General features: G+C 53.7%; 1 protein-coding gene across 1 annotated transcript; it reads left to right on the top strand.

The window, feature by feature from the left end:
* Positions 1-2,849: 2,849 nt before the first annotated feature.
* On the top strand, positions 2,850-13,715 carry Pgf (placental growth factor). The gene is made up of 7 exons (XM_021202404.1): positions 2,850-3,260; positions 4,369-4,408; positions 8,412-8,608; positions 8,823-8,902; positions 10,705-10,734; positions 10,832-10,891; positions 12,932-13,715. Exons 1-7 carry the CDS (start codon positions 3,183-3,185, stop codon positions 12,933-12,935), a joined length of 489 nt encoding a protein of 162 aa, XP_021058063.1. The 5' UTR covers positions 2,850-3,182; the 3' UTR covers positions 12,936-13,715.
* Positions 13,716-14,702: the final 987 nt, after the last annotated feature.

Genomic DNA, 14,702 nt, shown 5'->3' with positions numbered 1-14,702 from the left:
GGTATTCAATAAATACCATTTCTCCCTTAAAACAACACCGAACATATTGATAAGCAGCTAAGGGCTGAACTGGGACTATGGACAGTGCCATTCTCTCAGCGGGCGAATCTACTCAAAGGACCTCAGCGACAGTGGATGGCCGGGATTGTGTGGAGAGCGGACGGAATGGATCATGTTAGAATGATTGTGTGAGTGTGCATGTGCTTTAGTGTGCACAAATCCCTGTATCCACTGGTTCTTCCCGAACTGGCAGGGGGGTCCTTATTTTGCTTTTGTTTTGTTCTGGGCTCTGAAAGATTCTAGTCTACAACTGTAGTATTTCTAGTTTGCTAATACGAATCCAAAATTGAATTAGAGCCCATGCCCAAGAACTACCGTTAGCTTCTCTGTCTCTGTCTCTCTCTCTCTGTCTCTGTCTCTCTCTGTCTGTCTCTCTCTCTCTGATACACACACACACACACACACACACACACACACACACACACACAGTGCCTTTATAGTCTTCCATGACCCTACTGAGTTGTTTCCTGCTCTGCAGATGGCAAGATGGACTCAGAAAATGAAAGCCACAGCTTGACGTTAGTTGCATGCCTGTGCAGAAGTAGGGCCTCAGTACACAGGAGCAGAGATGTCAGCTCACCTGCCCCGAAGGAGATGAGCTAGCCTCGTGCCATGGAGGTTTTGGACTCTTCCTGGTTTCTGCTACCTTACCTGCTTTAGCAAATTCATCCCATGAACCAAAACACATACATCTGAAGTTTAGGGACAAGAGACTGAGAGGTGCTTGTAGGGAGCCCAGATGTTAACCAAAGAGTTAAATTCATGCAGGAGAAGAGGGGTGTGTGAGCATCTGCAACCATCTGTGCAAATGGAAACGTGGAGGGGGCATCTGCATTGGATCCCCAGCATTTGGAGCAGAGCCTACAGCACAGTAGAGCCAAAGGAAGATGTCACGTGAAATAGCGGATGAACAAAGGCACACACACAATGCACACATCCATCTTCAGGTACAATTACAGGCAAATATGCCCAATCCATGCGTGCTCAAGATAGTCAGTATACACAAGTATATATTACACAGATAATTAAGAATACACACCTGGGCTGGTGATATGGATCAACGGATAAGGGTGCTTATCCAAACCTGACAACTGAGTTTGATCTCGGGAACCCACACAGTAGAAGGAGAGAGTCAACATCAGAAGGTAATGTTCTCTGACCACTCCCATCCACATGTGCACACAAAGCAACACACAAAGTAAAATTAGTGAAAAAAAATTAGTATAAAGGGCACACACTTGTGCTCACATACACAAATCCATCTGGGAATAGACACACTTCAATGCCCATGTGTACATAAGATGCTGTGAGCACGTGTGTGAGCTATCCACAGCACCCTTGGGTCTGCTCACTCTCATCCACGTGCACAGTGACCCCGCACCATGCTCTGGAGCCAGCGAGACAATCTGTCTACTGTACAATCCCCAGCATGTTGGAGCTCGTCAGAATGTTCTTTGCAACCCCCGCTTAGCTGGCCAGTGACTGGCCCCTGGCTCCTGGACCTGCAGGCTCAGGGCCTACCAGACAGAGAGGCAGCATCTCTGGCAGCCCCTTGTGGGTGGGCAGCAGGCCACAGACACAGAGGTCACTGGGGGTGAGAGCCAGGACTGCCCTAGCCTCCCTGCCTCTGAATGGAATGTGATCCAAGAGCCACCTCCCAGGCCCATCTCCTCCCCCACAGCTACCCACCAACCTCTGACTCTGGACGCTGCCAGGTTTTTGCGGCCAGCCCACAAACTGGTCACAGGGGTTTGTTAGAATGGTAGGTGATGGAGAACAATTCAGGAGCACAGAAGGTTACCACAAAAGTACAGACATGCACGGCTGCGAGAGTGTGCGAGCACACACACGCGCGCGCACACACACACACACACACAATCACACAAGTACTAAGAGATACCCAGAGACCCAGATCTGTGACACACAGTGTAACTGGGCACGTTTGGTGGGTGACATATACACAGCTTCTTAGGTATACACAAGTGCCCATGCAGACACCACCTCTCCTCAGCATGTCCCCACTGCTCTAGCACACTTCTTCTTCTGCTTGGGCTCAGGAGGTGATACCAGGTTAGTTCATCCCCTACCTCTAATAGGCTGGCCTGGCATGACAGGAGAAAGTGGTGGTGGACCTTGATCTAGCCAGGTGCCCCGGGGTTGTTTCCTGTGTGCCGCCCACTGCTGGGCTGCCCTGTGCCTGCCTACCAGGTCAGATAGTAGATGGAATAGAGGGACGGGTCTGGAGGCACGTAGCTTGTCTTGTCTCTGCCAGATCCCTGTCCACGCAGGCAGATGCCCGCGGGCACACATACACTTTCCTGGTGTGAATATGAACATTGTTCAGCATCTGCAGGTGGTGCCCTCTCACAGGATCAGGTTGTTAGTCTATAAAATGGGGTTAGTAATCCTTTCACTCCTCCTCCCGGGGTTGTGTAGGGATGGCACTGGTCATGAAGGGCCACAGCAAGATGCTGCCTTCTTAGTACTGAAATCCCTGCAGAGGTCACTTAAGTACCCAGCCATCTCCAAAGCAGATGTTGGACGTCGGCACCTGGAGGCTCCAGAAGAGCCAGGTCGCTGTGGGCTGACCCCGGGGCAAGTTAACGCCTAGTTCCGAGGGGCCTGGAGATCTGCGCCGGCAGCGCCCCTTCAGCGCCCTGCGGGGTCAGGCGCACTCAGGTCTCACCGCCAACCGGCTCTCAGCGCTCCCGGGCTGCTCCTGGGGCCTGGGATTGAAGTGGGCGGGCAGGCTGCAGCCCCGCCCCATACACAGTCTTGAAAACCAGCGGCCAACTAGCTTCAGTTCTTAGGGAAGCTGCAGTCTGAGAAGGAAACCGCATCTTCAGACTTCTGCTCACCCACGAGAGGAGCTAGGGTCATCGGACGCCTAAGATCCTTTCACATCGCTCCGACTCGCCGGGACACTGCTCACCAGTTTCCTCAGCCACAGCCCTACCTGTGAGCTCCGGACTTCCCCGGCTTCCAGTGGATGCTCAGGCAGACTGCAGAGACCTAGCCTAGGACAGCAGTGAGAGGGACACTCCTCTCCTCTCCTCTAGTACCAGCGTCTCCCCCAAGGGGGACGAGCATGGTGATTGTGCCTTAAAGGACCTTGGCTCTGGATGTCTGAGAAGATGCTGGACATGAAGCTGTTCACTTGCTTCTTGCAGGTCCTAGCTGGGTTGGCTGTGCATTCCCAGGTAAGGACCTGGCCTGGCTTCCTCTTGACCTTCTCATCCTAGCCATAGGAACAGGGGCTATGGTCTTAAATTACAGACTCACTTTAGAGAGCAGCTTCTGCTAGGGTGCCCACATATTTCCCAGGGGCTGGGCTGGACCTCAGGGAGGAGACCTCTGACTGGGCAGTCCCCAATTCCTGGGGGCTCTCTTAGTGGGGGGCAGGGAAGCCACAGGGAATGAGGGAGGTTTCCTGTCTGGCCCCTGGAGCCCTAGTGGCTTTGCTAAAAGCATCAGTCCACCAATCCCAGTCAGCTCCCTGGCCCTGTGGTCAGGGTTGTGGCCCCATGACCAACCAGGCGCCCCCAGGACCTCTGACCTGGCCTAGTGGGGAAGGAGCTGACTAAAGAAGCTTGAGGTGGGGAGGTGAGGCCCTTCCCCCACCATTGCTCCAATTGAGCAGGGGGCTCTTGGGTGGGCTTCAGATATGACAAGGGATCCTGCCGTGCCCTTTCCTCCTGGTGGGTGTCAGAAGGTCCTGAGTGCAGGGCCTGGGGAAGTGAGCAGGGCCCTTTTCCCAGGAGCTGGGTGAGTCTGGCTGGGAGCCAGATTGGGCAGCAAAATCCTGACAAAGCCAATACATTCCCTTCCTGCTGCACTGCCCGCTGCACTGCCCACTGCCCTGGGAGCCCTCAGCCCCAGCCCAGGAGTGGGTGGGTCGTCCAGTCCCCTTGCTGAGCAGCCAGGCCATCCGTCTGCCTGCTGCAGTGTTAGCTCGAGGTGTAATGTTACTGGCAGGCAGCACCAGCTCATGGCGCCGCCTCTTCTCCAGCCCCTTAGCTCCCACCAGCTGATCACCCTCCCCCTGGGCTCTGGCACCCAGCCAAGGCGGGCTGTAGTAGGCCCAGCAGGGCTGGCCTGGGGGCTGGGTAGAAGAGAGACCCCACAGGATTAGGAGCACTTGGGAACACAAGACAGACGCCTCCTACCCTTTTCCAAGGGAAGAAACTGAGGCCAGAGAGTCAGGTGGTTTTTAGCAGAGGATGGGGGAGGAGCTCGGGGTGGGCTCAAAGAGCCGAGCCCCAAGAAGATGCCCCCCTCCTTATAGCTCCACCTTTGTGTCCACCGCAGGGGGCCTTGTCTGCTGGGAACAACTCAACAGAAGTGGAAGGTAAGCCAGCCAGGCCAGCTCTGCAAGCTGAGCCCCCTCTCTTCTTTCCTCATGAGCCACAGCAGAGGAGAAGGGCTCGGTCGGTCGGTCTGAAGGGTGGGAGCAGGCCAGTGGCAAGCTGGGGAGGGTCTGCAAGCTCGACATCCGGGGTGAAGCCCGAGGGTCCAGTTCTTGTGACCCAGCAGCCCAGAGAGGCGCAGTTGTGGGTTAGGGTCACCAAGCACACAGAAAGCAGGACGCGAGATCGCTAGGGTTCATCCAGCTGCCTCAGGGCCCCTGCCCAGCATGCCGTAAGGGTGCAGATGGAGTCTTGGTGGACAGGATCTGTGTTGAGTGCCGGGAGGCCAGACTGGAGTCTGGGAACTGGGATATAGTAAGGAGCATTCAAGGGGCTTGGTCAGGAAGAGTCCTCCCTGCCATTCCAATCCTGGTGGAGCTCTGCAGCGCTGACCAAGCCTTTCCATTGATTACAAACAGGCGTGCTCTGTCACGCCCTCCCTGGCCCTTTCACTCTCTGCCCTGGGTTGTGTCAAGACATAATCTTCAAAGGGCAGTGGGACCTTTGCCAAAGAGACGAGCGCGCCCGCCGAAGGCAGGGAGCTCGTGCCAGGTCCTCTCTCCTCCCTTCTTGCCTCTCAGAGACGTGGAGGATGGCCACATACCATTACTGAGGCGTCCAACGGCATGGGAGAAAGGATGTGCTTGTAGCAGTGTCCTCAAAGACACAGAAAATAGCTGGATTGCTTTCTTAGCCTGGGAACACCCTCTGCCGGTCTGCCCCTTGTCTATTCCCCATCCCCCTGGGAGCAGTCCATCTGTCCTCTGCCTGCCCTCACATCTGAAGCCCAGGCCACTGAACGGGTTAGAGAGGTAGCTACCTCAACTTCAGGGATTTGCCCATTTTCTGAGCCCTCTAGAATTGGCACAGCGTTATGCTCCCTCAGCTCTGAGGAGGGTCGCCTCTCCTCCCCCCCCCCCACACACATCATATCTGTTATTGAGGATTTTTGTTTGTAGAGCAGACACCAGCTTCCAAAGATGTCTCAGCCTCTGTTTCCTCATCTGTGAAATGGGAGAGCTTAGCTAAGTACTTGATTTCAAAGACTCTTTTCCCAAGGCTGTGAGATTCTGAGTCCTTGGAAGAAACATGAGTGTACATTAGACTTCCCAAGATCCTAGGTGAGAAAGCTTGGAGGTATAGATTCAGAGTGTAGGCCGGCTCACCTGTAATCCTAACAAGCGAGTGGGCCTGCGTTGTGGCCAAGGAAACAGCAGCAGTTAGCATCTGGCATTGTCATCCCCTCCCGCTAACACCAGAGGCAGAGGCAGCGTGGTACAGCCGTGGGCACCACTTTTTTTTTTTTTTTTAACCACTGTTCTTCTCCGGTCCAGGGATGAGTATGTGAAGGAGGGAGGTCCCAGTGTGTCACGGATGATGTATATGGGGTTGGGTGTTGGGGGAGGTGAACCCCAGAAACCAGTCAAAGCTCTATGCACTCTTCAGTGTAGAGCGGGTGTACTCAGCCCGGGGCTGAGGAGCTGAGGTAGCATGAGGCCAGCGTCCCTTGTGGCAGGCTGGCTGGGTCCCTTGCCAGTGAGGAGGACACCAGCTAGGCTCCGGCTGGCAGCCAGTGGCTACTGCAGAGGCCTTCCCAGAAGCTTACCATCAGGATAGAACAGTGTTCTTCTCGGAGGAGTTCTTCCATTCTGGGTAGCATGCAACTGAGGACAGATGACAGCTCACTCACAGGGCTCGACAGGTACCTCAGGAGCCCATTCTGGCCCCCAAGGAGGCCCTCAGAGGAGGGACCAGTCCCAGCAGGAGCAGCCTCCCAGGCCTCTCACCACCCACTTCCGATCCAGAAGAGGTTTGGGATTATTGGAAGTTCTCTTTGGAGCAATGGAGCACAACGCTGTCCTGAGGGAACAAGTGGTCTCCCCACCCCCTCTACCTGCCTTTATTTCTCCTGTACACCCAGACGGGGGACCGCCAGGGATGTCCCTATTGGCCTCAGCTCAGCTCTTTCTCTGCCTTCCTAGACAAAGACATAGCTCTCAGATTTTGGGGGGTCCTGGGATCTAAAATGTTTACCTAATTGGACATGGGATAGGAGGTTGTTTGGGTCCTGGGTGGGGGGCGGCTAGGTCCCCTTCACTGGTGCCCCCCCACCCCCCAGCAGCTAAGTTTTTCTGTGATATCTTGTAGCTAACTGCTCTTCTCCCTTATTTATGTTTCTTCCCCCCCCCCCCGGCAGAGATTAAATGTTAGTAGTGATTGGATGTTCAAGAAAGCTTCAGACTAAACACGCAGCTCACAGCACTAGCGAAAGGGAGGTGGCCTCTGACCCATGTCCCAAAGATAGGCTTTCCCTGCCTGGATGTTCCCACTTGGGTCCAGGGAGAATGTCCAGTAGCCTGGAAAAGTCCTGTCAGAAGGTCCCCACACACCCCTCCAGCCCCTGGTCTAGCCCAAGTATCTTCAAAGCACGGCAGGATAGGATGAAACACCAGACGTCTGGATAAGTGAGGTTTATTGCCTCTGAGGCTGCTCCGCCAGCTCCACGTGGATGAACCGCCTCCTGGGTATTTTCCACCAATTTTTTGCCTTTCCCAAGGGCCTCTGCTATGTCTGAAGTTTATTTTTCTTCTGAGATTACCCGGAGACACATGGAGACACATATCCTCACAGGATCTGTGAGAAGAACTTTGGCCCTCTCTGCCTCTCAGGAAGGACCATGGAAATGAGGGTCTACTAGGAAAGAGCACCGCTCTCTGTTCAGGCTGTAGATGACCCAGGTTCCAAATCCTCCATGAGCTGAGGGTGGTCATCAGATGTGGTACAGGCTGACCCAGGCATGGTCTCAAGGTTGACCAGGACTGGGTTGCAGGACATTGAATCACAGACAGTCTGTCAGGGCATAAGTGACCTTAGCAACCATCTATTTCCAGCCTGCTTCTCTTTCCCAAGCGCAGGAAACCGATATACCTGGAATGGCTAAGTGACCTCGCCAAGGTCATACAACCAGTATAAGCACTGAAGCCAGATGGCCTGGCGTCAGCTGCTCCCTGAGCGCCTGTGTTGGAGCCCTGGTACCAGGCTACCCCCTGAAGGAGCAGCATCTTTGGAGGGGTTTCAGATCGGTCCTGCGGAGATGCCACTACCACCACCACGCCATCACAGGGGTCGGGACTGTTCCTGGTAATCCTAGGCCAACTGTCACCTCATCTGTCAGGAGTCACTTGGCCTATGTTTACTGGGGTCAGCTCCTGCTCTCCCAGAGCCTCATTTTGGCTCCAGCGGAGATAAGAAGCACCAGAGAGGGCAGATGAGAGCCAGGGACCCAAGCTATGCTCCAGAAAGGAGTTCTGCTCCTGGGATAACGGCCGGAGAAGGCTTCAGGGAGGAGTGGGGGCTGGGTGTGTAGCCATATGATCTTCCTTGGACCATGCAGATCTAGATTCCAAAGCTGTGATCAATACTAATATGTTCTGGCTCCTTAAAGGGTGGTGGGACCCAGTAGACATGAGGCTGGACCATATGACAAGGCATGCTCTTAGCTGAAGAGGGGTTGTATCGAGTGGGACAGAACACAAGGTATCCATGATGGGGTTGGGGCAGAGGCCAAGGGAAGGCTGGCCCCCCTCCTGGTATACTTTTTCAGCAAGTTCCCCAAGGCCCAGGAAGCACTAGGTCAGGCTGGAGAAAGACGCAGAGGCTTGAGGAGTGGCCACGGCATAATCGTCAAAGCTCCAAGGACGACTTGGAACCAGCGAGAAAGACGGACTGAGAAGCTGGGACCTTGAGAGATTCTGCTCCATTGGAATTTGAGCCCTGAAGCAGCTGAGGCATCTTAGAGTGAAGGCAGCAATAGTTCAGAGCAGAGGGACCCCAGATAGGACCAGGGGGCTTCATGGAAGAAGTGAACTTTGTGTGAACGGAACCCGAGAGCCACGTCTGAGACACCCCCTGCTGACCTGACCTGGCCCTTCTGTCTTCCCATAGTGGTGCCTTTCAACGAAGTGTGGGGACGCAGCTACTGTCGGCCAATGGAGAAGCTGGTGTACATCTTGGATGAATACCCTGATGTGGTGTCTCACATATTCAGTCCGTCGTGTGTCCTTCTGAGTCGCTGTAGTGGCTGCTGTGGTGACGAAGGTCTGCACTGTGTGCCGATAAAGACAGCCAACATCACTATGCAGGTAGGGAAGTTCTCCCCACATGTCACCGCCTGCCCATAGCGTACACCGCATCCAGATACCCACAGAACCTCTAGAAATTACCCAGATAGGGACAGAGGCAGGCCAGGGGCCGACAGTGGGAACCGGACTCCAAGCCAGGGTCCCTTGAGCCCCCATCCCAACCTTGAGCTCCTCATGGACTCCTTACTGAGTATGAACTTTCTGTTTCCCACAGATCTTGAAGATTCCCCCCAACCGGGATCCACATTCCTATGAGGAGATAACATTTTCTCAGGACGTGCTCTGTGAATGCAGGTAGATCCTGGGTGGGCAGCAGGGACAGACCCTGATCACTTAGCAGATCCTCACCAGGCCCCTGTAGCAGGCTGCGTTTGTTTGCCTAAGCAAGTGGTCCTGGGGAGATGTTTTTCATTCAATACTCCCTATGAGCCAAGTCACCCTGAGGAGCTGGCCCCAGCAGCTGGAGTACAGCTGCCAAGATGTCACAGTAGAAAAGGAAGTCTCCTAGACGTACAGAGCCCCGGCGCTTGTCACACAACTGCCACAGGTCCTTGGAACCAGTGTCTATAGACGAAGGTATCACAAGCCTGTGCTTGATTCAGGACCAGGCTGCCTGCCTGTGGGGAGGTGGGGTGGGCAAACTGTACCGAGAAGACAGCAGGAAACCCTCCTAGAAGGAAAGGGACGGCAAAGGAGGTGCAGTGGTGTCTTAAGAGTTAACTGCACACTGCTAACTGTCCCTGGGAGCTCTGACAACCCCCAGCCTTGCTATCTGTCCCCCCAGGCTCTTGGCACACTTGTTGCTAGGAACAGCAGCCTGGCATGCCATCTAGGTCCCGGAGACATGAGATAGGTTTGAAGCATCTCTGTGTCATGGACAAGGCACCAGATTAGAGGTTTGGAGCCTCGTCTGGAGCTGGAAGAAGGGGAGGGCAACCTTCCACGTGTGTCTATTCAGTGCCCACTGCATGCCACACACCGGCCTAAGTGTCTGGGAAATGGTGGTGAGCGGGATAGCAAGGTCGTGCCGCTTGTGGTCACCTTGTCTGCATCGCACAGAGGAGGTGAGCCAGACGCCGCAGTTCTGTGATTTGCTGCACTGGCCAGCGTGTAGAAGGGCTCTAGATCTGGACTTGGCCTGTCTCAGGCCTGCTGCCTTTCTTGGCAGTCGCCATGTTCTCCATAGCCACAGCTAGCTACACTGCCCGGTTCTGCCCAGGACTCTAGCTGCCCTCTTTGAACCTGAGCCCCTGGCTCCAGGCCCTCTCCACTCTGTCAGTATTAGAGGCCTTGAGTCAACCTGCTCACTTCCAGCCAGACACCAATAGCTCAGTCCCTCCTCGCCCCCTCCCCCAGGGACTGACCAGTGACCACCTTTTCTCTGACTTGCCCATCTGCAGAGGTGTGACTGGGCAAAGTGGGCCGGCTCAGGACAGCATACAGTCAGGGCCCATGCCGCCCCTCCTGTCTGGAACCTGCTCTTGGGAACTACTGAAGAGATCTCTTTCCAGCAGGCCAGGAAACAGGGACACCTTTCTTTTTACTTCTGGGCCAAGAGCCACGGCCCCAGAAGGCAGAGTTGGGACATGCCTGGGGACTGTGAAGCAAACTCCCTGCCGTTGCCACGGTGGGGCTGGGTTAAGCCCAGGCAGGCAGCCTTAGCTGGTCGTCACCATCGCCCTGGCCACAATCTTGTTCATCATTGACTTTCTTGAGGGACTTCCAGAGTGCACCCCTAGAAGAAACGGGGAAAGTGAACAGAGAAAAAGTAAAAAAAAAAAAAAAAAAAAGCAGAAAGCAGAATCAAAAGATCCCAACTCTTGATGCCAAGAGGTTGGGGCGCGCAGAAACACGTGATGAAAAGCCCCGGAGGGGAACGTCGACCTCTGGGTAGGGGGGGGAGGATTGCAAGGACCTAGGGTAGGGCTGGGAGAGCAAGCACTGGGGCCCCTGCCACAGCTTCTTCAACAGCTTCGTGCTGCCCCCTAGCGGCTCTGGAGCAACTGCCTTACCAGGACCTAGGGCCTCTGTGGGAAGTGGGCGGTAGCAGGAAACATCCATTCACTCCTCTCCCCTGCATCTTTCCGTTTCCCTAGACCTATTCTGGAGACGACAAAGGCAGAAAGGTAAGTGTCCTTACTGCTCGGGGAGATTGTCGGACCTGCCAGCCGCTGTCCGAGCACGAGGAACCAACCCTTTGTACTGATGCTTGGTTAATTGCAGGAGGAAAACCAAGGGGAAGAGGAAGAGGAGCAGAAACTCACAGACTGAGGAACCCCACCCGTGAGTATGCTGGGGGTCCAGGGCTGGCACAAAGGCTGAGCCTGAGGGGGTGGGGCGCTGGGGAGAGGGGAATGGGGGGATGAGGTCTTGAGATGAGAACGGGGAATCTGCGTCGTTTAAGCTCTAAGGACTTTAGTTCCTGTCCCTTATTTCTTTGTGGCCTTAAGCAAATCACTTTCCTTGTAAAATGATGGGCCAGGGAGTACAGCAAGCAACGGGCTATTGTGCAGGTATCCACCATCTCTGCTGTGTGCCAGGCAGCTAAGTGACAACCACATGCCCTGTTCTTCCAGAGCATGCCTTCTGCTACATAGTTGGCCGCTTCTGGGCATCTCTGGGGCAGGCACAGTGTGCCTGCCGCTCCCAGGTTTCCAGGCCAGTCTCTCTCTCTCTCTCTCTGTCTTTGGATCCCTTCTTTCCTCTCCCCTCTCCCTGCCTTGCCCATCCTTGCTTCATCCCTAGGGGCAACAGGCTGGAGTCCCAGGTTACAGAGTTACAGTGTAGCTGGAAGAGAGGGATCAGGGAAGGGACACTCCCGCCTGGCAGCCAAGCTAGCCACAACTGAATGATCTACACACAGAGATACCAGGTGCTACTATGTCATCTCTCAGAGATGGGTTCTCAGGGGTCTTGTTAAGGTATTGCCCCAAAGAATTTTAATAGTTCATGTGCCTCTCGATAAATTTTAGGTTGGCCTTGAACCTATGCGGAGAGGAGGTTTGTTTTGTTTTGTTTTTTAGATAGGATGCTATGTAGTCCAAGCTGGTTTTAAACTCACAGCAATCCTGCCTCCTGTGTCCACTGTGAACTTCTCTTTCTTTCTTTCTTTCTTTCTTTCTTTCTTTCTTTCTTTCTTTCTTTCTTTCTTTCTTTCTTTCTTTCTTTCCTTCTTTCTTTCTTTCTTTCTTTCTTTTAATTTTTAAGATTATGTATTTATTTTGTTTTTTTCAAGACAGAATTACTCTGTGTGGCCCTGGCTGACCTGCAACTCACTCTGTAGACCAGGCTGCACTCACACCTGCCTCTGCCTCCTGAGCGCTGGATGAAGGGCATATGCTACCACTGCCAGGCTCTTTTTGAACGTTTAAAATCATATTAACAAACAGTTGGGTTTGGAGTTCCTAATGCCTCTTTAAGGGGAAAGTGCAACTGTAGCAAGGACACAGCAGGTCTCAAGGGCTTCCTCACACAGTGCAACTGTAGCAAGGACACAGCAGGTCTCAAGGGCTTCCTCACACAGTGCAACTGTAGCAAGGACACAGCAGGCCTTGGGCCTTCCTCACACAAAGTTTAAGTGAATATCCAAGGAGGCTGAAGACTGATTTCTTTAAAAACATCCTTTTTCCAGCACTCAGGAGGCAGAGGCGGGTGAATTTCTGAGTTCGAGGCCAGCCTGGTCTACAAAGTGAGTTCCAGGACAGCCAGGGCTATACAGAGAAACCCTGTCTCAAAAACCAAAAAATAAATAAATAAATAAATAAATAAATAAATAAAATAAATATCCTTTTTTTTCTTTTTTCTTTTTTTCTTTTGGACTGGAGATGTAGCTCAGTGGTAGGGAGCTTGCTTACCATATGTAAGAACCAAGCTCACACTCCCCCCCACCCCAGTACCACAAAACACCTAGTATAAAAGTACAAACAACAGAGCCACTCCTACCAGTCCCATCCGAAGACTGCTGTCTTGGGATGGGTAACCAGAGACACTGTTACAGGATGCCAGATTGACTTCAAATGTCTCTGCCACTGAACAGCGAGTTTCTCAATCTCTCCGCCTGAGCTCCACATCTGTGAAAGGGTTAACACTCCTGTGGGAGGTGGCGAAGGGTGAGTGAGACAGTACCTGGCCCAAAACTGGGCACCTGAGCAGGTGCTTGACAAGGGAGACACCTGCTTGCTGGTCTGGGTACAAGCAGGCTTCCCCAGGTGCTGTTTCTTGGTGCTATCCCTTATCCCTCTGGGTCCGGCCCTCTCTCTAGGAGGGGACGCCATCTTCCACAGCATCCTGTCCTCTGACTTGTCTGTGTTTGGTCTCTGGCAGGTGATGCCGTTTCCCAGAGGTAACCAGCCACTCAGAGGAGAGCCCCACACCCAGCTCACATATTTATTACCGTCACCCTCTCAGAACCCTCCCTGCTGGTACCTACCCTCTATTTATTAGCCGACTCGTCCCTGCTGAATGACTTGCTCCCTCCAAGATAAGGGGCATGGAAGGACAAGACCCTCAGGAATTCAGTGCCTTAAAACAGAACGAGAGAGAAAGCAAGAAGCCAGCCACAGATCCGTGGGAGCTTCGGCTTGGGAAGAAGCAAGACATAGACACGGCCTTACAAGGGGCAAGCTGCGCTCCAGAGGCCCTGGCTCTCCAGGGAACTGGAGAAGAGAAGAGGAGGCCTAGAACCTGCCCTGATTCCCAGCTCCACCTAGACAGCAGCTCTGATCCTGACTGCATTGAAGGCATGTAGAGGGAACCCAGTCTACTGTCTCCTGGAGATCGGGACAGGACATTCGGCTCTGGAGAGCAGAGCTTGCCTGTGGACTTTGCCTTTCAGCCTAGAAGTTTATGCTTTACCCTTTACAAAGCACCACCACTTTGTCCCCTCTCTGGGACACAGGCAGAGTGGCCTGGGACTGAACAGAGGGCCGGCTGGATGAGCACTAGCCTGTGGACTTTGACCACTGCAGGACTGGGCCATGTGTCCTCGTGATACAGCTACTGGAAGCGAGCCGACTCCTGGAGGGCCCTTGCAGCCCACCGGTTGTCTCTGCTGGGACTGTCTAACTGCCAAGCCAGATTCTCTTGAATAAAGCATTCTAGTCTGGAACCAACATGTCTGGGATGTGTGTCTTCCAGAGCCATGGGGAGAGCAGAAAATGGAGGCAAGGCGGATGAGAGAGGATGCAGGAGAGGCAGATCCAAGCCTCGGTTCCTCTTCTCAGAAAGCCTTCTCAGGTTGTGAGGGGACATGCCAGCAGGTGACATCATATGTTTCCCTTTTGACGGCTGGGGAAACTGAGGCCCAAGAAAGCAGAATGGGCGGTGCAGAGGTAAGGGGGCACTGGGCTGACAGTCAGGCCAGTCTCATCCCAGACTGGCCAAGCGACACTGAGTTTCCCTGCATTCACGCTTGGATACACTTCTTCGGCTTTGACACTGTTAAAGGAGCCCTGCTACTGTCTCAGTGACCCTGGATGGTCTTCAGGGACTGTCGCTACAGAGACTATTTCAGGGATGCCCCTGGAGTCTACCCTGCCCCAAACATACAGTCTCACCAATAAAAGTTGGGGAGAGATCTGGCTCGAGCCTCCTCTAAGCCCCATCAAACACAAGAGCAGGGCCCTGTTTTCCTAACCCAAAGCCACCCACACCCGGCCTGGGGCACAGACTCCGGATTGCCAATAAGTGGGCCCTCAGTCCCTAGGACACCCTGTCCAAGGCTTGATGAAGTATGGTGTCTTCTCACTACCTGGGTCTCTAGATACCTGGATCTGTAGCCAACTTCTTCCTTCTGCCCCTCAACTCCTTTACCTTCCTCCTTGGGGGGCGGGGGGAGGGAGTCCAAACCATTTTCTAACAGACACCCAGCTGCCCCTGACCCATGACCTGACCCATAAGGTGGTTTGAGTACCTCTTTACGGGGTGTATGTGTGTGTGTGTGTGTGTGTGTGTGTGTGTGTGTGATGGTTTGAAGAGCTCTAGGGACAGAAGGGAGCCCACCTACAAGCTAATGGTTCTTAACCTTCCTTGAGTACAGCTACAACATTTTTTTTTAAAGATTTATTTATTTTATGTATATGAGTACACTGTAGCT

Source organism: Mus pahari, chromosome 7, assembly GCF_900095145.1.
Source record: "Mus pahari chromosome 7, PAHARI_EIJ_v1.1, whole genome shotgun sequence".
NCBI lineage: Eukaryota > Metazoa > Chordata > Mammalia > Rodentia > Muridae > Mus > Mus pahari.
The sequence above is the reverse complement of the archived record's forward strand: the minus strand, read 5'-3'. Positions and strand labels throughout refer to the sequence as shown.